Source organism: Physella acuta, unplaced genomic scaffold (assembly GCF_028476545.2).
Source record: "Physella acuta isolate Inbredline_101_S28 unplaced genomic scaffold, ASM2847654v3 ptg001160l, whole genome shotgun sequence".
Classification (NCBI taxonomy): domain Eukaryota; kingdom Metazoa; phylum Mollusca; class Gastropoda; family Physidae; genus Physella; species Physella acuta.
Genome location: NW_026732677.1, coordinates 154931 through 180425, shown reverse-complemented (window position 1 = coordinate 180425; position 25495 = coordinate 154931). Strand labels below are relative to the sequence as shown.

The 25495-nt window shown below is 36.2% G+C and overlaps 1 protein-coding gene across 1 annotated transcript in view; it reads right to left on the bottom strand.

The window, feature by feature from the left end:
- Positions 1-25495, bottom strand: part of LOC131956567 (uncharacterized) — a 151822-nt gene that overhangs the window by 90850 nt on the left and 35477 nt on the right. The window contains exons 18-24 of the mRNA XM_059321087.1: positions 24956-24996; positions 7661-7743; positions 5830-5928; positions 4700-4810; positions 3866-3971; positions 2553-2685; positions 671-1693 (exon numbers count right to left, since the gene is read on the bottom strand). Coding sequence (XP_059177070.1) covers positions 671-1693; positions 2553-2685; positions 3866-3971; positions 4700-4810; positions 5830-5928; positions 7661-7743; positions 24956-24996 — 1596 coding nt within the window. The remainder of the gene's footprint in view (positions 1-670; positions 1694-2552; positions 2686-3865; positions 3972-4699; positions 4811-5829; positions 5929-7660; positions 7744-24955; positions 24997-25495) is intronic.

The window sequence follows — 25495 nt, the reverse complement described above, 5'->3', positions numbered from 1 at the left end:
TCTCCTAAACAAATCGCTGCCACAAGCTAACAAATGTAAGCCACGGGGAGGGGGTCTGAACTTGCGACTTTTGGAGTTGGCGATCATACACTTTCCCATCAGAACATACCATCCCCTGCTTTAATTACATTTCTGGGATCTTCAACATTTTCTAATATTCTTTTGTAACCCATCAATAAGGTTAACTTTTTGCATCGTGTTTACATACTCTGCTGCTGAATTTTAAGGACACATTTTTTATGGGATGGTGTGGCCAAGCAGTAGAGAGCTAGACTGCTAACCCAAAAGTCTCAAGTTCAAATTCAGGTTCAAGTCTGTAGAATATCCTTGAGTCTACCATGCTCTAATGGGTACCTAAATCAAGATGGGGAAAACAAAGGCGGCTGGCATAGTGCCGACCATACTATCCCTTCATATGAGGTGTCTTAAACAGATAAACTCTACTTATTCACCCCATGTGTCTTGGGTATGAAAGGGAATAATGAAAGGGAATAGATGATGATTTTTTAAATCTTTAATTTGTTAAAACCTAATGTACACTTACACCTTCAATGTATAATTTTGTAACTGCTGATCATTTAAGAAATTGAATAAGTTATATTGGGATTAAATACATACAATAACTATAAGTTGGGATTAAGTTGTACAGGTAAAAGTGAATCCAGCATACCTTGAATTCTGTGAAAAACTTTGACTCAAGCTGCTGGTAGACATAGAAGAGAAGGAATTATTCACGTTACTCATTGACAATGATGCTGATGATGAGTAAGAGGACGTGGGTGAGAATGAAGAGACGTTCTCACCCGGGGGGTCATATCTTGAGTAGCCACACCCCCAGGCACCAGAGTACTCCTCCCCGGGGCCATCGTCCAGTTGAAACGTCACAGTTTTGGCGCTGTCACTGTAGGTTGGAGTTGTCGGCACGTCTCTGCTTCTTTTTGTCCTGACTTGCAGGGACTCAGGCGAGGTGATCTGCACAACCTTCCGCTTCACGGGACCAGGGCTGGCTGGCTTACCCAGCTCAATAGCCGCACAGAAACTTGGGCGCCGCAACTCCTCCGTGAAAGAATCCAACTGGTTCTGGTTATTTCCAGATTCGGAACAATATTTAACGATCCCGCTGTTGTTTTCAACGGCAAGCTTAAAGCTCGGTCTACGCACTCCATAATTAATCCCTGAGCTAATACTTTCACTTGCAGCCTCCTTAGAATTCTGCTGAGTGTGTTCTCCCTGACTTGGATAAACTGGGTTATCTTTCACACAGCTGTTTTCAGATTGCTTGAGGGATTTCACTGAGGTGATGAGCACTTCAGAATTCTGGGAGTTGCTCTCCACAAGGAAGCGACCGGAGCTTCGGATAAAGTCTTTTCTTCTGTGGCTGCCATACAAGCTCCTCTGGCGCTTGTGTGTGGGGGTGAACTCTGGTTCAGCAGAGACAGCTTCCTGGTCAGCTGTCTGCTCTGATGTTGACCTGAAGTTAATGCCCTGTAAGGAGAGTGACCCTAGGTCAGTGGCCTGTCCTGAGAGGGCATCTAGGTGAGTGCCCTGACCATTGTCTGTTGAGTAGCCAGAGCTGTAAGTCTGGGTATTCTCTGCTGTGTAGTCCTTATAGTTGTTGTTGTAGTTGTAGATGGTAGAGTTGCTGGGCTGGTTGCCGTTAGCTGGGCCAATAGAAGGGCATGATGATGTGTACCTTATGTGGGAACAAGGCACATTTTCTTGAGTAAAATATTCCAGTGGACTTTCTATTTTAATGTTAAAAAAACAGCTAGGTAAAGACAATATTATTTTAAACATAAGACTTATGTAAGAAACATAAGGTTGAAAAGTTTTTTTGAAAGTGAATATTATTGTTTAACTTTGTAAAACTTATTTCTGCACTATGTAATGGCTGCCTTAATAACTATTCTTTATTGTCTGATTGTAGAAGAGTCAACAGCTTATCTTGACTTTACTATTAGTAAAACACTGGCTTCATTATAAGCATTGGACTTTCTTTTAAAGTTGACTAAAAAAATGTTATTGTAAATCTACACTTTTCATTTGAATAATCAACAATAATGTGCATTAATCTTAAGTTGTGCCACTGAAATGGCACATAATCAACCATAGGCGTAGGGTGGGGGTACATGCGCCCCCGGGCGCCGACCTTAGGGGGAGCCAAAATGGGTTGGAAATACAAATTAAAATGTCATTTTAGTTGCATTTTTGCATTATAAATAGTTGGGGGGGGGGTGCAAATCAAAAGTTTAAGGGGGGCTGTGCAAATCGAAAGTTTGTAATCGGCCATCAAGAAATCTCCAGAATCTGAGCTGGCCTCAACAACTTTCCCCTTCAGTAACCCATCTCAGCCATCAACACTAGGTTTTTAAATCAATGAATGAAGTCATCATTTCATTATAAACTAATGCAATAAATAATTTTTCCAAACCGGTAACAATCAATAAAAAACTCATAGAAATTTTTTCTAACATAATACAATATTTATTCTGTATCAGCTTTCAAAAGTCTAACTGAAAGACATTACCTGTTATCTTGTCCATATGACTCACCTGTTTTGTAGCAACATACGAGCAGCCCTACACTCGTAGCAGTCCACATCTTCACAGGACACAGATGAGGTGTACGGGTATTTTGATGAGTACATGGGCAGGTTACCGTTAAACGCATCAATACTCAGTGCATCTGTGGAAAATACATCAATACTCAGTGCATTTGTGGAGAACATATCAGTACTCAATACATCTTTAGAATATACATCAATATTAAAGCATCAGTAGGAAAACATCAATACTCAGTGCATCTGTGGAAAATACATCAATACTCAATACATCTTTAGAATATACATCAATATTAAATCCATGAGTAGGAACACATCAATACTCAGTGCATCTGTGGAGAACATATTAGTACTCAATATATCTTTAGAATATAGGCCTACATCAATATTAAATGCATCAGTAGGAAAACATTAATACTCAGTGCATCTGTGGAGAACATATTAGTACTCAATACATCTTTAGAATATACATCAATATTAAATGCATCAGTAGGAAAACATCAATACTCAGTGCATCTGGGGAAAATATATAAATAATCAGTGTCTGTTAATAAATACATCAATACTCAGTCCATCTGTCAATATTATATCAATACTCAGTTCCTTGGTGGAAAATGCATCAAAATCCAATGCATTTACAAAATCCTGTCCAACACTACAACTGAGAACAAAGAAGAAGAAAGAAAAGCATTTGAGAAAATCACAACTCTAAACATGTCTGAAGAACACACATCAATTCTGAGTGCATCTTAAAACTTTTGGAAAACACATCAACAAATCAGTGCACTTTGAGAAAATCACATCTCTAAATGTGTCTGAAGAAGACACATCAAAACCCAGTGTAGGTGAGGAGCTCAGAATTCTCAATGCATCCACTGAACACAGTATGTCTAAAGAAACACAATGTCACTGTCAACACAAGAATAAATAACACAAAAGTTGCAGTTACAAAAGTGTTTCTGTGATATCTTACAAGTACCTACAAGGTGAATGCTGTATCAAACTGTACATACTGTCAAACATTTGTCAAAACCTAATCCTAAGTCTCAACTAGCTGAATAATGTATTGCACATACTTGTCTAACATTTATCTACAAGCTGAATACTGTATTACAAATACTTGGCAAATACTTATCAATCCCTAAGTCTCTGCAGCTAGCTTATAGCTGTATCAAACTGCACACACTTAAGTTACACTAATCAGGGATTAACCAGCCAGCTGTTGCAAGTTTATAATTGCTCATGCAAGACTTCATGCTGCTACAGACTAATCTAAAAATACCACCCTGTTCAAAATCCATTTACCAACAAGTGGTGATCCAGGGGAGACCTTGTGTCCATTAAACCAGTTGTTGGATGGGTGGATGTCTTCATAGTTCCACAGCAGGCGCAGGTTTAGGTTATTCTTTTTCTGTGTAAAAAAAAAAGGTGTAATGTTATGACCAACAATGACCAGTAATGAATACATAGACTTTACTGTTGTTTACTTTGGTTTAATAAAACTCTGTAATTTTCCAGAAGAATTTAAAAGCAGAAACTAACACAATGAACTTAACTAAACCAATTTAGTCTAAACTTTGAAAGAAAAGATTAAGGAAAATTAATTGCACAAATCAACTGCCAGAGAATGTGAAGAAATTTTTTTAAAGATCTGACTACAAACAGTTAATTTGCTTTTAAATTCTGAGTAAAAAAATTTAAGAATGATGAGATAAATAAACAAATGTTTACTGACCAACAGAAAACAATTGTTTACTCCCCAGTGCACCAATGAAAACAAATGTTTATTACCCAGTGCACCAACAAACGTTTACTCCCAAGTGCACCAACAAACGTTTACTCCCAAGTGCACCAACAAATGTTTACTCCCAAGTGCACCAACAAACGTTTACTCCCAAGTGCACCAACAAACGTTTACTCCCAAGTGCACCAACAAACGTTTACTCCCAAGTGCACCAACAAACGTTTACTCCCAAGTGCACCAACAAATGTTTACTCCCTAGTGCACCAACAAATGTTTACTCCCCAGTGCACCAACAAACGTTTACTCCCAAGTGCACCAACAAATGTTTACTCCCCAGTGCACCAACAAATGTTTACCCACCAGTGCACCACCAACAAAAACAAATGTTCACTCACCAGTGCACCAAGTGCAGCCTCTCTCTTCTCTAGTTTAGTCCTCAAAGCTTCAATATCCCTCTTGATGTTCTCCTTTATCTGGTCTGTATTGCCTGAGCTCATCACATCCTCCTAGCAATAACAACAAAAATAAACTTTCATCTACAACAACAAAAATAAACTTTCATCTACAACAGGGGTCTCCAAACTTTTCAGTCCGAGGGCCACATTAACTATCAAATTTCAGTTCGGGGGCCAGTTTCTTCCAGACATGTCTTTGATTTTTCTGGGCAAAGTTCCTCAGCTATCACCAACAAACGATTTTTACTTGGACAAAAAGATCGCAGCGGGCCGGATGAGAGGACTTCGCGGGCCGCATCCGGCCCGCGGGCCGTAGTTTGGAGACCCCTGATCTACAACAACAAAAATAAACTTTCATCTACAACAACAGAAATAAACTTTCATCTACAACAACAAAAATAAACTTTCATCTACAACAACAAATATAAACTTTCATCTACAACAACAAAAATAAACTTTCATCTACTGCGTTAAAATTACCACATCATTTTAATAGCTCGAGGGTATTAATGGGGAAGTTAACTACAAAACCTAGGATTTCTTTTACAGGGTACTTAAACCAAAACTGTTTTTAAGTATAGTTATTAAATAATTTAAATAGTTCTTGCATTTTAATTTCCGAGGGTCGGGTAATCAAGTAGCGAAATGCCACAGAGGGTAGCCAGCATACAGTCAACATGCGAATACATCAACAATTATCTACTAAGCCATGCATAGGGCACCATGGATTCAATACACAACGGGCATGTCCAGATGTTTTTACTTTAGCACAATGCCATGGGGGTCAACAATTATGTCTAGTAAATATGTAAGTAAAGTTCCATTTTTGAACATGGTCCATGGGGGAAATAAAGTAGAGTCCACCTGTTCATGTAACCTTGGCATATGAAGAGATAGTGTGGTCAGCACAATGCCCAGCCGCCTTTACTTTCCTTTCCTCAATGTAAGTTAGGGACACATAAGAGCTGGGTGGACTCAAGGGATGTTCTACTGACTTGAACCCAGAATTGAGCACAAAACTTTGGGATAGCAGTCTAGCACTCTATCCCTGGGCCATGCAGTCCCATTACCTGCTGGTCCTGGCACTCAGTCTCCACATCCTTCTGCACCAGTCTCCAGATGTCTCTCAGGTCCAGCTGCCTGGCCAGTGTACTGCTGCACAGGTTTTCCTAAACCACAGCACAATTTCTTAAATTAGTGCCAGAATACACTGAAGCATGGTAGTTATAAGTAAAGTTACCCTTTCCAACCTGGTGGCTCACAAGGCAGATGGAGTAAAGCACAACTGTTTTTGTGACCACAGCATATGAAGGGATAGTGTGGTCAGCACTTTATCTTTGTCACCTTTACTATCCCTAACATGTCAGGTACTTGACTTTACTTTCCCTTTCTTCTTCTTCTTCTTCGTTCTTAATTATTAGTGTTGAAGGGGATCGAGATTTTATATGCCAGTGGGTTTGAACTCGAAACTTTGTTCAAATTTATCAAACATGAGCTTTTTGCCAACTCTACCACGCCTCCAACACAATTAAGCGTTACGTGTCAACTGGTTATGCGCCATTGAGGCCATTGACTCCGATTTCAGCCTGCTTTTCTTTTTGGATTTGCTTCCATAGCCTTTGTCCAACCAAGAACAAACTACAAGGCAGCAGTTGTTTTAATTTTGGAGTTGTCTCTCCTAGAAGAGTGGCTGTCCCCAGCTAACGAGCCTCATCTGCCCGAGGGTTCGAACTCGAGACTTTTCGGTTTAGCAACCATGAGCTTTACCGACTCAACCACGCCGACCCCTAACATAAGTCGGGTACTTGCTTTTACTTTCCCTAACATAAGTCAGGTACTTGCCTTTAATTTCTCTAACATAAGTCAGGTACTTGACTTTACTTTCCCAAACATACATCCCAAACATAAGTCAGGTACTTGCCTTTACTTTCCCTTACATAAGTCAGATACTTGACTTTACTTTCCCTAACATAAGTCAGGTACTTGCCTTTACTTTCCCAATCATAAGTCAGATACTTGACTTTACTTTCCATTACATAAGTCAGATACTTGACTTTACTTTTCCTTACATAAGTCATATATTTGACTTTACTTTCCCTAACATAAGTCAGGTACTTGACTTTACTTTCCCTAACATAAGTCAGGTACTTGACTTTACTTTCACTAACATAAGTCAAATACTCAGGTGCTGGTCAGATTTAGATTGATTCAGGGAATTCCTACAGACTCAGGCCAGGGACCCAAACACAAGACTTTCAGGTTAGCAGTTTCACACTCTACCATCTGACCATGCCAACTCATATAGGTTATAGTCATACATTTATTTTAATTAACATTTTAAAAATTATCATTAAAAAATTAAAAAAAAAAAACACGTTTTCTGATAAGCCAGAAGAGGGAAAGTACGGAACCTTGTTTTTATCAAATTACAATTACTAGGTTATGTCCCTTTTTTGTACAAATCAATAGGAGTCTAAAATGATCAAAAAAATTTTCCATGGATCAATTTAGTAATAATAATAATTGAATATTGTATTGTTATTGGAAACAATGCTTCCCTGAAAATTTCAGTGCGCTAGCTAACTGGGAAGTGCCCGAAATTTTGATCGCAAGATTTGATGGAAAGACAAACAGACGCGAAAGCAAGTTAAAGAAAACGTGGGAAAAATGGGGAAACTAAGAAGAATCCAATTCATCAACCAATAGATACAAACCAATAAAATTAAATCAGTTTCTTTTACTATTATTTTAAAACAGATAACAAACTATCATTGTTGTCTACTTTGACATTTATTATCTGTACAATCCCACTTTATGTTTCATTTACCTCCCCAATTATCTCCCCTTCCCAACTCCTGTCAGCTAATCAAAGATGCCAGAATTGATCAAATCAAGCCTTACCTCCAGCTCTGCACATTTCAGTTTCTCCTTCTCCAAGCTGGAGCTGGCATTCTGTGCTTCCTCGTCCAGTTCAGAGATCTTCACTGACAACATTGGAGAAAGACAATTTCACAATTAACATTGTAATGAGTAACATTTTTAGATATATCACTTAACTTTCATGGGTCTAAATGTTTCCAGCGTAATCTAGGGCTAGAAATCTAGTCTGTGAGTATTCAATTCACTTAAATTGATTTAAAAAAAAATAAAAAAATGTAAAAAAATAAATATATAAGCCACTCTACTTCACATACACAAAGAAAAATAAGCAGTTTTGTAAACCACCTACACGCCATGGGATACAATTTTTTTCCCATAAGAACATAAAACTAAAACTAAACTGTAACCCAGGTCTAGAAAATCTAAACCAGCTGTAGACACAGATCATTTTACCAATGTATAACATAGAACAAGCTGTAATAGACCCAGATCAATTTACCTATGTATTGCAATATCAACTTTCTGCAGTCACAAATGGAATATTCCTCCTCAAATAAAACAACACAATATAGAAAATATACTTTTTTTTTTAAATGTACCATCTGAATAACTGAGTCATCACATTATCTATCAATGTTTTTTATTCAGCTAGTTATAAGCCCCTACTTCATTCTTCATTTTATAAATCTATTTTTTTTTAATAATTTGTATGTTATTACTTTCTTTCAAACAGCATAGGCATAAATCATTAAATGTGTTACCAATAAGTAAAATGGTCACCTTGTCTATTATTTACTATTACAAAAAAATGTTCTCATAGTTAATAGTATTACATCACACAGAGATTAGTCTATAATGAAAATCCACAAACCACATTTTGATAAATCAAACAAATACACACATTATAAATAAGCTGACACAGGTAACATTTAGTAATTACTAGCCGTCCCGGCCAGGCCCTGCTCTGGCTTCTGTGAAAAACCTTTCTGTTAAAGACCATTACCTGTGTGTTTAGTAATCATCATAAACCCGGCATTGCCCACCCAAACCACAACCAACCAAAACAACAAAACGCAAACATAACGCTAACACAATTACAAATACAAACGAAAACAAAAACCTAACAACAAACCCAACCACAACCACAAACACCAATACAAACACAAAGAAAAAACAAACAAAAAAGCAAACGAAAACAAAAACCTAACAACAAACCCAACCACAAACACCAATACCAAAAAAAAAAAAAAAAACAACGAAAAAGCAAACGAAAACAAACCAAATCCAAACACAAAACCAACCAAAAACACAAACCCAAACAAAAAAACACAAACAAAAACGAATAAAGAAAGAACAAAAACGAACCAAATCAAAACGCAACCACTAACGCAAACCCACCTAAACACAAAGAAAACACTAACGCGAACATAAACGCCCGGGGCGGAATCACCTGTTTTAGCTTAATGAACGACTATAGTACCCCAACTTATTCATAGTCTTTTGCACTCACTTAAACGAACGCGCCTGTTTCAATTTGATGAACAATTATAATACTCCAAGCTTATCCGTAAAATACCTACAACATTTGCACTTGATCAATCCCCGCTAATTATGTAATTATTTTTTTTTTCCCAACACCAAAACAAAGTAATTAAAAAGTAAACTTTTTTTCACAAAATGCAATGGTTTTATAAAGGGAAGTAATTGTGTTTTCCTAATTTATCAAAGGGAAATAAGTGCTATAGGACTAAATAAAGACATAATTAGAATTGTTGTAAAAGATGCTATTTTTTTAAAACTTGTGTTTAATGAACATGCCGACAATTATTACTTTAATTTGAAAAATGAAAATTATTTCCCAACACTTTCAATAGTAATTTTTTAACTCATAAATTTAGACAAATGCACACGATAATTGTCTAACACTTAAATACATCCAAGACCAACGACAAACATATGCGTTACATACAGAACTGAGCTTTATATATTAGATTTAAAAGCACCATCAAGTCAACCAAAGCCCTTAAAATGTGTACTGGCTTATAAAAATCAATACATTCATGAAGCCAAGGGAAGCAAATTTATAAAAAGTAACCCTAATCAATGCAGCATGGATTATTTTTCAGGAATGCTTCTGGCTATTTTGTAAAGAGCTGTCAAGGCTATTTCTTATAGTTTACATTTATTTCCTTATGTTTATATTTATAATCATGTTTTATTTAATGTTTTCTATTTAATTTTTGAAATTCCGTTTCAATGAAACCTTAGAAACAATATAAAATGAATAAGTCTTTAAAAAGTATTGAAACTAGGAAACTTTAATCAACACATTTGTTGTTTTGGATTACATTAACAACTTTTACTTATACTAAAAAAAAATAAATAAATAAAAAATAAAAAAAATAAAAAATTACGAAGGGGCTCATGTATTGGAAAAAAAAAAAAAAACAACTTTTACTTATACTCTGCAACAAGATCTTTAACATCAACACTGTTATCACATTAAACAAACTCCTTAAAAAAGGAGACAGGATGGACCTATCAAAAAGCAAGGGCAGTAGCTATCTCATCAATAGACTGACCATTTGGAACAGTGGAATGCTATCTATAGACTGACTAGACTTGATTTATAGGACAAGGCACATTTCAATGGACAGATACTAGACTTGATTTATAAGACAAGGTACATTTCACTGGACAGATACTAGACTTGATTTATAAGACAAGGTACATTTCACTGGACAGATACTAGACTTGATTTATAGGACAAGGTACATTTCAATGGACAGATACTAGACTTGATTTATAGGACAAGGTACATTTCAATGGACAGATACTAGACTTGATTTATAGGACAAGGTACATTTCAATGGACAGATACTAGACTTGATTTATAGGACAAGGTACATTTCAATGGACAGATACTAGACTTGATTTATAGGACAAGGTACATTTCACTGGACAGATACTAGACTTGATTTATAGGACAAGGTACATTTCACTGGACAGATACTAGACTTGATTTATAGGACAAGGTATATTTCACTGGACAGATACTAGACTTGATTTATAGGACAAGGCACATTTCACTGGACAGATACTAGACTTGATTTATAGGACAAGGCACATTTCACTGGACAGATACTAGACTTGATTTATAGGACAAGGTACATTTCACTGGACAGATACTAGACATGATTTATAGGACAAGGTACATTTCACTGGACAGATACTAGACTTGATTTATAGGACAAGGTACATTTCACTGGACAGATACTAGACTTGATTTATAAGACAAGGTACATTTCACTGGACAGATACTAGACTTGATTTATAGGACAAGGTACATTTCAATGGACAGATACTAGACTTGATTTATAGGACAAGGTACATTTCAATGGACAGATACTAGACTTGATTTATAAGACAAGGTACATTTCACTGGACAGATACTAGACTTGATTTATAGGACAAGGTACATTTCACTGGACAGATACTAGACTTGATTTATAGGACAAGGTACATTTCACTGGACAGATACTAGACTTGATTTATAGGACAAGGTACATTTCACTGGACAGATACTAGACTTGATTTATAGGACAAGGTACATTTCACTGGACAGATACTAGACTTGATTTATAGGACAAGGTACATTTCACTGGACAGATACTAGACTTGATTTATAGGACAAGGTACATTACACTGGACAGATACTAGACCTGATTTATAGGACAAGGTACATTTCACTGGACAGATACTAGACTTGATTTATAGGACAAGGTACATTTCACTGGACAGATATTAGACTTGATTTATAGGACAAGGCACATTTCACTGGACAGATACTAGGCTTGATTTATAGGACAAGGTACATTACACTGGACAGATACTAGACCTGATTTATAGGACAAGGTACATTTCACTGGACAGATACTAGACTTGATTTATAGGACAAGGTACATTTCACTGGACAGTTACTAGACTTGATTTATAGGACAAGGTACATTTCACTGGACAGATACTAGACTTGATTTATAGGACAAGGTACATTACACTGGACAGATACTAGACTTGATTAATAGGACAAGGTACATTTCACTGGACAGATATTAGACTTGATTTATAGGACAAGGTATATTTCACTGGACAGATATTAGACTTGATTTATAGGACAAGGTACATTACACTGGACAGATACTAGACTTGATTTATAGGACAAGGTATATTTCACTGGACAGATATTAGACTTGATTTATAGGACAAGGTACATTTCACTGAACAGATACTAGACTTGATTTATAGGACTAGGTACATTTCACTGGACAGATACTAGACTTGATTTATAGGACAAGGTACATTTCACTGGACAGATACTAGACTTGATTTATAGGACAAGGTACATTTCACTGGACAGATACTAGACTTGATTTATAGGACAAGGTACATTTCACTGGACAGATACTAGACTTGATTTATAGGACAACGCACATTTCACTGGACAGATACTAGACTTGATTTATAGGACAAGGCACATTTCACTGGAGAGATACTAGACTTGATTTATAGGACAAGGTATATTTCACTGGACAGATACTAGGCCTGATTTATAGGACAAGGCACATTTCACTGGACAGATACTAGGCTTGATTTATAGGACAAGGTACATTTCACTGGACAGATACTAGACTTGATTTATAGGACAAGGCACATTTCACTGGACAGATACTAGACTTGATTTATAGGACAAGGTACATTTCAATGGACAGATACTAGACTTGATTTATAAGACAAGGTACATTTCACTGGACAGATACTAGACTTGATTTATAGGACAAGGTACATTTCACTGGACAGATACTAGACTTGATTTATAGGACAAGGTACATTTCACTGGACAGATACTAGACTTGATTTATAGGACAAGGTACATTTCACTGGACAGATACTAGACTTGATTTATAGGACAAGGTACATTTCACTGGACAGATACTAGACTTGATTTATAGGACAAGGTACATTTCAATGGACAGATACTAGACTTGATTTATAGGACAAGGTACATTTCAATGGACAGATACTAGACTTGATTTATAAGACAAGGTACATTTCACTGGACAGATACTAGACTTGATTTATAGGACAAGGTACATTTCACTGGACAGATACTAGACTTGATTTATAGGACAAGGTACATTTCACTGGACAGATACTAGACTTGATTTATAGGACAAGGTACATTTCACTGGACAGATACTAGACTTGATTTATAGGACAAGGTACATTTCACTGGACAGATACTAGACTTGATTTATAGGACAAGGTACATTTCACTGGACAGATACTAGACTTGATTTATAGGACAAGGTACATTACACTGGACAGATACTAGACCTGATTTATAGGACAAGGTACATTTCACTGGACAGATACTAGACTTGATTTATAGGACAAGGTACATTTCACTGGACAGATATTAGACTTGATTTATAGGACAAGGCACATTTCACTGGACAGATACTAGGCTTGATTTATAGGACAAGGTACATTACACTGGACAGATACTAGACCTGATTTATAGGACAAGGTACATTTCACTGGACAGATACTAGACTTGATTTATAGGACAAGGTACATTTCACTGGACAGTTACTAGACTTGATTTATAGGACAAGGTACATTTCACTGGACAGATACTAGACTTGATTTATAGGACAAGGTACATTACACTGGACAGATACTAGACTTGATTAATAGGACAAGGTACATTTCACTGGACAGATATTAGACTTGATTTATAGGACAAGGTATATTTCACTGGACAGATATTAGACTTGATTTATAGGACAAGGTACATTACACTGGACAGATACTAGACTTGATTTATAGGACAAGGTATATTTCACTGGACAGATATTAGACTTGATTTATAGGACAAGGTACATTTCACTGAACAGATACTAGACTTGATTTATAGGACTAGGTACATTTCACTGGACAGATACTAGACTTGATTTATAGGACAAGGTACATTTCACTGGACAGATACTAGACTTGATTTATAGGACAAGGTACATTTCACTGGACAGATACTAGACTTGATTTATAGGACAAGGTACATTTCACTGGACAGATACTAGACTTGATTTATAGGACAACGCACATTTCACTGGACAGATACTAGACTTGATTTATAGGACAAGGCACATTTCACTGGAGAGATACTAGACTTGATTTATAGGACAAGGTATATTTCACTGGACAGATACTAGGCCTGATTTATAGGACAAGGCACATTTCACTGGACAGATACTAGGCTTGATTTATAGGACAAGGTACATTTCACTGGACAGATACTAGACTTGATTTATAGGACAAGGCACATTTCACTGGACAGATACTAGACTTGATTTATAGGACAAGGTACATTTCAATGGACAGATACTAGACTTGATTTATAAGACAAGGTACATTTCACTGGACAGATACTAGACTTGATTTATAGGACAAGGTACATTTCACTGGACAGATACTAGACTTGATTTATAGGACAAGGTACATTTCACTGGACAGATACTAGACTTGATTTATAGGACAAGGTACATTTCACTGGACAGATACTAGACTTGATTTATAGGACAAGGTACATTTCACTGGACAGATACTAGACTTGATTTATAGGACAAGGTACATTTCACTGGACAGATACTAGACTTGATTTATAGGACAAGGTACATTTCACTGGACAGATATTAGACTTGATTTATAGGACAAGGTACATTACACTGGACAGATACTAGACTTGATTTATAGGACAAGGTACATTTCACTGGACAGATACTAGACTTGATTTATAGGACAAGGTACATTTCACTGGACAGATATTAGACTTGATTTATAGGACAAGGTACATTTCACTGGATAGATACTAGACTTGATTTATAGGACAAGGTACATTTCACTGGACAGATACTAGACTTGATTTATAGGACAAGGCACATTTCACTGGACAGATACTAGACTTGATTTATAGGACAAAGTACATTACACTGGACAGATACTATACCTGATTTATAGGACAAGGTACATTTCACTGGACAGATACTAGACTTGCTTTATAGGACAAGGTACATTTCACTGGACAGATACTAGACTTGATTTATAGGACAAGGTACATTTCACTGGACATATACTAGACTTGATTTATAGGACAAGGTACATTTCACTGGACAGATACTAGACTTGATTTATAGGACAAGGTACATTTCACTGGACAGATACTAGACTTGATTTATAGGACAAGGTACATTTCACTGGACAGATATTAGACTTGATTTATAGGACAAGGTGTATTTCACTGGACAGATATTAGACTTGATTTATAGGACAAGGTACATTACACTGGACAGATACTAGACTTGATTTATAGGACAAGGTATATTTCACTGGACAGATATTAGACTTGATTTATAGGACAAGGTACATTTCACTGAACAGATACTAGACTTGATTTATAGGACTAGGTACATTTCACTGGACAGATACTAGACTTGATTTATAGGACAAGGTACATTTCACTGGACAGATACTAGACTTGATTTATAGGACAAGGTACATTACACTGGACAGATACTAGACCTGATTTATAGGACAAGGTACATTTCACTGGACAGATACTAGACCTGATTTATAGGACAAGGTATATTTCACTGGACAGATATTAGACTTGATTTATAGGACAAGGTACATTTCACTGAACAGATACTAGACTTGATTTATAGGACTAGGTACATTTCACTGGACAGATACTAGACTTGATTTATAGGACAAGGTACATTTCACTGGACAGATACTAGACTTGATTTATAGGACAAGGTACATTACACTGGACAGATACTAGACTTGATTTATAGGACAAGGTACATTTCACTGGACAGATACTAGACTTGATTTATAGGACAAGGCACATTTCACTGGACAGATACTAGACTTGATTTATAGGACAAGGTACATTACACTGGACAGATACTATACCTGATTTATAGGACAAGGTACATTTCACTGGACAGATACTAGACTTGATTTATAGGACAAGGTACATTTCACTGGACAGATACTAGACTTGATTTATAGGACAAGGTACATTTCACTGGACAGATACTAGACTTGATTTATAGGACAAGGTACATTTCACTGGACAGATACTAGACTTGATTTATAGGACAAGGTACATTTCACTGGACAGATACTAGACTTGATTTATAGGACAAGGTACATTTCACTGGACAGATATTAGACTTGATTTATAGGACAAGGTATATTTCACTGGACAGATATTAGACTTGATTTATAGGACAAGGTACATTACACTGGACAGATACTAGACTTGATTTATAGGACAAGGTATATTTCACTGGACAGATATTAGACTTGATTTATAGGACAAGGTACATTTCACTGAACAGATACTAGACTTGATTTATAGGACTAGGTACATTTCACTGGACAGATACTAGACTTGATTTATAGGACAAGGTACATTTCACTGGACAGATACTAGACTTGATTTATAGGACAAGGTACATTTCACTGGACAGATACTAGACCTGATTTATAGGACAAGGTATATTTCACTGGACAGATATTAGACTTGATTTATAGGACAAGGTACATTTCACTGAACAGATACTAGACTTGATTTATAGGACTAGGTACATTTCACTGGACAGATACTAGACTTGATTTATAGGACAAGGTACATTTCACTGGACAGATACTAGACTTGATTTATAGGACAAGGTACATTACACTGGACAGATACTAGACCTGATTTATAGGACAAGGTACATTTCACTGGACAGATACTAGACCTGATTTATAGGACAAGGTATATTTCACTGGACAGATACTAGACTTGATTTATAGGACACGGTACATTTCACTGGACAGATACTAGACTTGATTTATAGGACAAGGTATATTTCACTGGACAGATACTAGACTTGATTTATAGGACAAGGTATATTTCACTGGACAGATACTAGACTTGATTTATAGGACAAGGTACATTTCACTGGACAGATACTAGACTTGATTTATAGGACAAGGCACATTTCACTGGACAGATACTAGACTTGATTTATAGGACAAGGTACATTACACTGGACAGATACTATACCTGATTTTAGGGACAAGGTACATTTCACTGGACAGATACTAGACTTGATTTATAGGACAAGGTACATTTCACTGGACAGATACTAGACTTGATTTATAGGACAAGGTACATTTCACTGGACAGATACTAGACTTGATTTATAGGACAAGGTACATTTCACTGAACAGATACTAGACTTGATTTATAGGACTAGGTACATTTCACTGGACAGATACTAGACTTGATTTATAGGACAAGGTACATTTCACTGGACAGATACTAGACTTGATTTATAGGACAAGGTACATTTCACTGGACAGATACTAGACTTGATTTATAGGACAAGGTACATTTCACTGGACAGATACTAGACTTGATTTATAGGACAACGCACATTTCACTGGACAGATACTAGACTTGATTTATAGGACAAGGCACATTTCACTGGAGAGATACTAGACTTGATTTATAGGACAAGGTATATTTCACTGGACAGATACTAGGCCTGATTTATAGGACAAGGCACATTTCACTGGACAGATACTAGGCTTGATTTATAGGACAAGGTACATTTCACTGGACAGATACTAGACTTGATTTATAGGACAAGGCACATTTCACTGGACAGATACTAGACTTGATTTATAGGACAAGGTACATTTCAATGGACAGATACTAGACTTGATTTATAAGACAAGGTACATTTCACTGGACAGATACTAGACTTGATTTATAGGACAAGGTACATTTCACTGGACAGATACTAGACTTGATTTATAGGACAAGGTACATTTCACTGGACAGATACTAGACTTGATTTATAGGACAAGGTACATTTCACTGGACAGATACTAGACTTGATTTATAGGACAAGGTACATTTCACTGGACAGATACTAGACTTGATTTATAGGACAAGGTACATTTCACTGGACAGATACTAGACTTGATTTATAGGACAAGGTACATTTCACTGGACAGATATTAGACTTGATTTATAGGACAAGGTACATTACACTGGACAGATACTAGACTTGATTTATAGGACAAGGTACATTTCACTGGACAGATACTAGACTTGATTTATAGGACAAGGTACATTTCACTGGACAGATATTAGACTTGATTTATAGGACAAGGTACATTTCACTGGATAGATACTAGACTTGATTTATAGGACAAGGTACATTTCACTGGACAGATACTAGACTTGATTTATAGGACAAGGCACATTTCACTGGACAGATACTAGACTTGATTTATAGGACAAAGTACATTACACTGGACAGATACTATACCTGATTTATAGGACAAGGTACATTTCACTGGACAGATACTAGACTTGCTTTATAGGACAAGGTACATTTCACTGGACAGATACTAGACTTGATTTATAGGACAAGGTACATTTCACTGGACATATACTAGACTTGATTTATAGGACAAGGTACATTTCACTGGACAGATACTAGACTTGATTTATAGGACAAGGTACATTTCACTGGACAGATACTAGACTTGATTTATAGGACAAGGTACATTTCACTGGACAGATATTAGACTTGATTTATAGGACAAGGTGTATTTCACTGGACAGATATTAGACTTGATTTATAGGACAAGGTACATTACACTGGACAGATACTAGACTTGATTTATAGGACAAGGTATATTTCACTGGACAGATATTAGACTTGATTTATAGGACAAGGTACATTTCACTGAACAGATACTAGACTTGATTTATAGGACTAGGTACATTTCACTGGACAGATACTAGACTTGATTTATAGGACAAGGTACATTTCACTGGACAGATACTAGACTTGATTTATAGGACAAGGTACATTACACTGGACAGATACTAGACCTGATTTATAGGACAAGGTACATTTCACTGGACAGATACTAGACCTGATTTATAGGACAAGGTATATTTCACTGGACAGATATTAGACTTGATTTATAGGACAAGGTACATTTCACTGAACAGATACTAGACTTGATTTATAGGACTAGGTACATTTCACTGGACAGATACTAGACTTGATTTATAGGACAAGGTACATTTCACTGGACAGATACTAGACTTGATTTATAGGACAAGGTACATTACACTGGACAGATACTAGACTTGATTTATAGGACAAGGTACATTTCACTGGACAGATACTAGACTTGATTTATAGGACAAGGCACATTTCACTGGACAGATACTAGACTTGATTTATAGGACAAGGTACATTACACTGGACAGATACTATACCTGATTTATAGGACAAGGTACATTTCACTGGACAGATACTAGACTTGATTTATAGGACAAGGTACATTTCACTGGACAGATACTAGACTTGATTTATAGGACAAGGTACATTTCACTGGACAGATACTAGACTTGATTTATAGGACAAGGTACATTTCACTGGACAGATACTAGACTTGATTTATAGGACAAGGTACATTTCACTGGACAGATACTAGACTTGATTTATAGGACAAGGTACATTTCACTGGACAGATATTAGACTTGATTTATAGGACAAGGTATATTTCACTGGACAGATATTAGACTTGATTTATAGGACAAGGTACATTACACTGGACAGATACTAGACTTGATTTATAGGACAAGGTATATTTCACTGGACAGATATTAGACTTGATTTATAGGACAAGGTACATTTCACTGAACAGATACTAGACTTGATTTATAGGACTAGGTACATTTCACTGGACAGATACTAGACTTGATTTATAGGACAAGGTACATTTCACTGGACAGATACTAGACTTGATTTATAGGACAAGGTACATTTCACTGGACAGATACTAGACCTGATTTATAGGACAAGGTATATTTCACTGGACAGATATTAGACTTGATTTATAGGACAAGGTACATTTCACTGAACAGATACTAGACTTGATTTATAGGACTAGGTACATTTCACTGGACAGATACTAGACTTGATTTATAGGACAAGGTACATTTCACTGGACAGATACTAGACTTGATTTATAGGACAAGGTACATTACACTGGACAGATACTAGACCTGATTTATAGGACAAGGTACATTTCACTGGACAGATACTAGACCTGATTTATAGGACAAGGTATATTTCACTGGACAGATACTAGACTTGATTTATAGGACACGGTACATTTCACTGGACAGATACTAGACTTGATTTATAGGACAAGGTATATTTCACTGGACAGATACTAGACTTGATTTATAGGACAAGGTATATTTCACTGGACAGATACTAGACTTGATTTATAGGACAAGGTACATTTCACTGGACAGATACTAGACTTGATTTATAGGACAAGGCACATTTCACTGGACAGATACTAGACTTGATTTATAGGACAAGGTACATTACACTGGACAGATACTATACCTGATTTTAGGGACAAGGTACATTTCACTGGACAGATACTAGACTTGATTTATAGGACAAGGTACATTTCACTGGACAGATACTAGACTTGATTTATAGGACAAGGTACATTTCACTGGACAGATACTAGACTTGATTTATAGGACAAGGTACATTTCACTGGACAGATACTAGACTTGATTTATAGGACAAGGTACATTTCACTGGACAGATACTAGACTTGATTTATAGGACAAGGTACATTTCACTGGACAGATATTAGACTTGATTTATAGGACAAGGTATATTTCACTGGACAGATATTAGACTTGATTTATAGGACAAGGTACATTACACTGGACAGATACTAGACTTGATTTATAGGACAAGGTACATTTCACTGGACAGATACTAGACTTGATTTATAGGACAAGGTACATTACACTGGACAGATACTAGACCTGATTTATAGGACAAGGTACATTTCACTGGACAGATACTAGACCTGATTTATAGGACAAGGTATATTTCACTGGACAGATATTAGACTTGATTTATAGGACAAGGTACATTTCACTGAACAGATACTAGACTTGATTTATAGGACTAGGTACATTTCACTGGACAGATACTAGACTTGATTTATAGGACAAGGTACATTTCACTGGACAGATACTAGACTTGATTTATAGGACAAGGTACATTACACTGGACAGATACTAGACCTGATTTATAGGACAAGGTACATTTCACTGGACAGATACTAGACCTGATTTATAGGACAAGGTATATTTCACTGGACAGATACTAGACTTGATTTATAGGACACGGTACATTTCACTGGACAGATACTAGACTTGATTTATAGGACAAGGTATATTTCACTGGACAGATACTAGACTTGATTTATAGGACAAGGTATATTTCACTGGACAGATACTAGACTTGATTTATAGGACAAGGTACATTTCACTGGACAGATACTAGACTTGATTTATAGGACAAGGTACATTTCACTGGACAGATACTAGACTTGATTTATAGGACAAGGCACATTTCACTGGACAGATACTAAACTTGATTTATAGGACAAGGTATATTTCACTGGACAGATACTAGACTTGATTTATAGGACAAGGTACATTTCACTGGACAGATATTAGACTTGATTTATAGGACAAGGTATATTTCACTGGACAGATACTAGACTTGATTTATAGGACAAGGTATATTTCACTTGACAGATACTAGACTTGATTTATAGGACAAGGTACATTTCACTGGACAGATACTAGACTTGATTTATAGGACAAGGCACATTTCACTGGACAGATACTAGACTTGATTTATAGGACAAGGTACATTTCAATGGACAGATACTAGACTTGATTTATAAGACAAGGCACATTTCACTGGACAGATACTAGACTTGATTTATAGGACAAGGTACATTTCACTGGACAGATACTAGACTTGATTTATAGGACAAGGTACATTTCACTGGACAGATATTAGACTTGATTTATAGGACAAGGTACATTTCAATGGACAGATACTAGACGATTTATAGGACAAGGTACATTTCACTGGACAGATACTAGACTTGATTTATAAGACAAGGTACATTTCACTGGACAGATACTAGACTTGATTTATAGGACAAGGTACATTTCACTGGACAGATATTAGACTTGATTTATAGGACAAGGTACATTTCACTGGACAGATACTAGACTTGATTTATAGGACAAGGTACATTTCACTGGACAGATACTAGACTTGATTTATAGGACAAGGTACATTTCACTGGACAGATACTAGACTTGATTTATAAGACAAGGTACATTTCACTGGACAGATACTAGACTTGATTTATAGGACAAGGTACATTTCACTGGACAGATACTAGACTTGATTTATAGGACAAGGTACATTTCACTGGACAGATACTAGACTTGATTTATAGGACAAGGTACATTTCACTGGACAGATACTAGACTTGATTTATAGGACAAGGTACATTTCACTGGACAGATATTAGACTTGATTTATAGGACAAGGTATATTTCACTGGACAGATATTAGACTTGATTTATAGGACAAGGTACATTACACTGGACAGATACTAGACTTGATTTATAGGACAAGGTATATTTCACTGGACAGATATTAGACTTGATTTATAGGACAAGGTACATTTCACTGAACAGATACTAGACTTGATTTATAGGACTAGGTACATTTCACTGGACAGATACTAGACTTGATTTATAGGACAAGGTACATTTCACTGGACAGATACTAGACTTGATTTATAGGACAAGGTACATTACACTGGACAGATACTAGACCTGATTTATAGGACAAGGTACATTTCACTGGACAGATACTAGACCTGATTTATAGGACAAGGTATATTTCACTGGACAGATATTAGACTTGATTTATAGGACAAGGTACATTTCACTGAACAGATACTAGACTTGATTTATAGGACTAGGTACATTTCACTGGACAGATACTAGACTTGATTTATAGGACAAGGTACATTACACTGGACAGATACTAGACCTGATTTATAGGACAAGGTACATTTCACTGGACAGATACTAGACCTGATTTATAGGACAAGGTATATTTCACTGGACAGATACTAGACTTGATTTATAGGACACGGTACATTTCACTGGACAGATACTAGACTTGATTTATAGGACAAGGTATATTTCACTGGACAGATACTAGACTTGATTTATAGGACAAGGTATATTTCACTGGACAGATACTAGACTTGATTTATAGGACAAGGTACATTTCACTGGACAGATACTAGACTTGATTTATAGGACAAGGTACATTTCACTGGACAGATACTAGACTTGATTTATAGGACAAGGCACATTTCACTGGACAGATACTAGACTTGATTTATAGGACAAGGCACATTTCACTGGAGAGATACTAGACTTGATTTATAGGACAAGGCACATTTCACTGGACAGATACTAGGCTTGATTTATAGGACAAGGTACATTTCACTGGACAGATACTAGACTTGATTTATAGGACAAGGCACATTTCACTGGACAGATACTAAACTTGATTTATAGGACAAGGTATATTTCACTGGACAGATACTAGACTTGATTTATAGGACAAGGTACATTTCACTGGACAGATATTAGACTTGATTTATAGGACAAGGTATATTTCACTGGACAGATACTAGACTTGATTTATAGGACAAGGTATATTTCACTGGACAGATACTAGACTTGATTTATAGGACAAGGTACATTTCACTGGACAGATACTAGACTTGATTTATAGGACAAGGCACATTTCACTGGACAGATACTAGACTTGATTTATAGGACAAGGTACATTTCAATGGACAGATACTAGACTTGATTTATAAGACAAGGCACATTTCACTGGACAGATACTAGACTTGATTTATAGGACAAGGTACATTTCACTGGACAGATACTAGACTTGATTTATAGGACAAGGTACATTTCACTGGACAGATATTAGACTTGATTTATAGGACAAGGTACATTTCAATGGACAGATACTAGACTTGATTTATAGGACAAGGTACATTTCACTGGACAGATACTAGACTTGATTTATAAGACAAGGTACATTTCACTGGACAGATACTAGACTTGATTTATAGGACAAGGTACATTTCACTGGACAGATATTAGACTTGATTTATAGGACAAGGTACATTTCACTGGACAGATACTAGACTTGATTTATAGGACAAGGTACATTTCACTGGACAGATACTAGACTTGATTTATAGGACAAGGTACATTTCACTGGACAGATACTAGACTTGATTTATAAGACAAGGTACATTTCACTGGACAGATACTAGACTTGATTTATAGGACAAAGTACATTTCGCTGGACAGATACTAGACTTAAGTTATAGTAAACAACAAGCATTCAACGCAAAGTGGGTAGTAGGTGTATAGGGGTTGGGATAGGGTGTAACATGCGACCGGGGCAGTGTCACATTTTCATTGCATTGTGATGTTGCTATTTGTGGTGTATCTGTTTAAATGCTGTCGTTTTTTATTATTTTTTTTTTAGACAACTAAAAAACGACAGCATTTAAACAGATACACCACAAATAGCAACATCACAACGCAATGAAAATGTGACACTGCCCCGGTCGCATGTTACACCCTATCCCAACCCCTATACACCTACTACCCACTTTGCGTTGAATGCTTTTTTTTTAAAACTTTTAAATCAACTTATTTGTGAATATTAAGAAAAAATAATTTAGGTCTGTATCCCTCACATGTAAGACAAACTTGGAATATGACAAAATCAACCCAAAATAACTCAATATGACAGGTTTTAGACTTTTTTTTTACCCCCTCAGAATCACTTGACAGGCAGTTAGCTTGCTTCATGACTGCCCACCCCTACCCCACACTCAACAATCACACAACCTATAAACATTGTAAAGACACAAATCACTGAACCAGAACCCTCACATACCCCCCCCCCCCCCCCTCCCATCATTTCTATCTTTTTGCATCCATGACCCCAACTAAAAAAAAATTTTCACGAACACATACTCACTATATATTACCTCCCTGTATACACATTGCATACAAATGGTCTAAACAGCATATTTGTATTTCATTTAAATATGTATATATTTGTAAATCCACCTTCAATGTTTTTGCTGTTATACTTGTTTTATAATAAAAATATAAGTAAAAAAAAAAAAACCACCACTTACCTTCTGACTTGTGCAGCCTCTCTGAAAGATCAATATTAGCCCTGAAAGCAGAAGAAGGAATACTGTTTTGAACTAACACATTCAATAGCTCAGTTATCAAAACACTAACGCTTTGATGTATTGATCAATATTATTTGTCAGCAGGTATCAAGTAGGTATCAAGTTTATAAACATGATCTAACAAATAACAATTCTACAAGCTATTCCAAGAATAAAGGTTTCCTAAATTAAGCAAGGCCCAACTAAAAGAAAAAAAAGGAAAAGGTCCCTTAAAAAAAATGAGATCCATTAAGCAAACTAGGTCCAATCAAATAAATAAGGCCAAATCATGTAAATATGGTCCCATCAACAAAACAGGGCCCCATCAACAGAACAGTGTCATATCAACAAAACAGGGTCCCATCAACAGAACAGTGTCATATCAACAAAACAGGGTCCCATCAACAGAACAGTGTCATATCAACAAAACAGGGTCCCATAAAAAACAAGGTCCCATTTACTAAATAAGGTAAGCATGTAAGCAAATCATGTCACTTTATA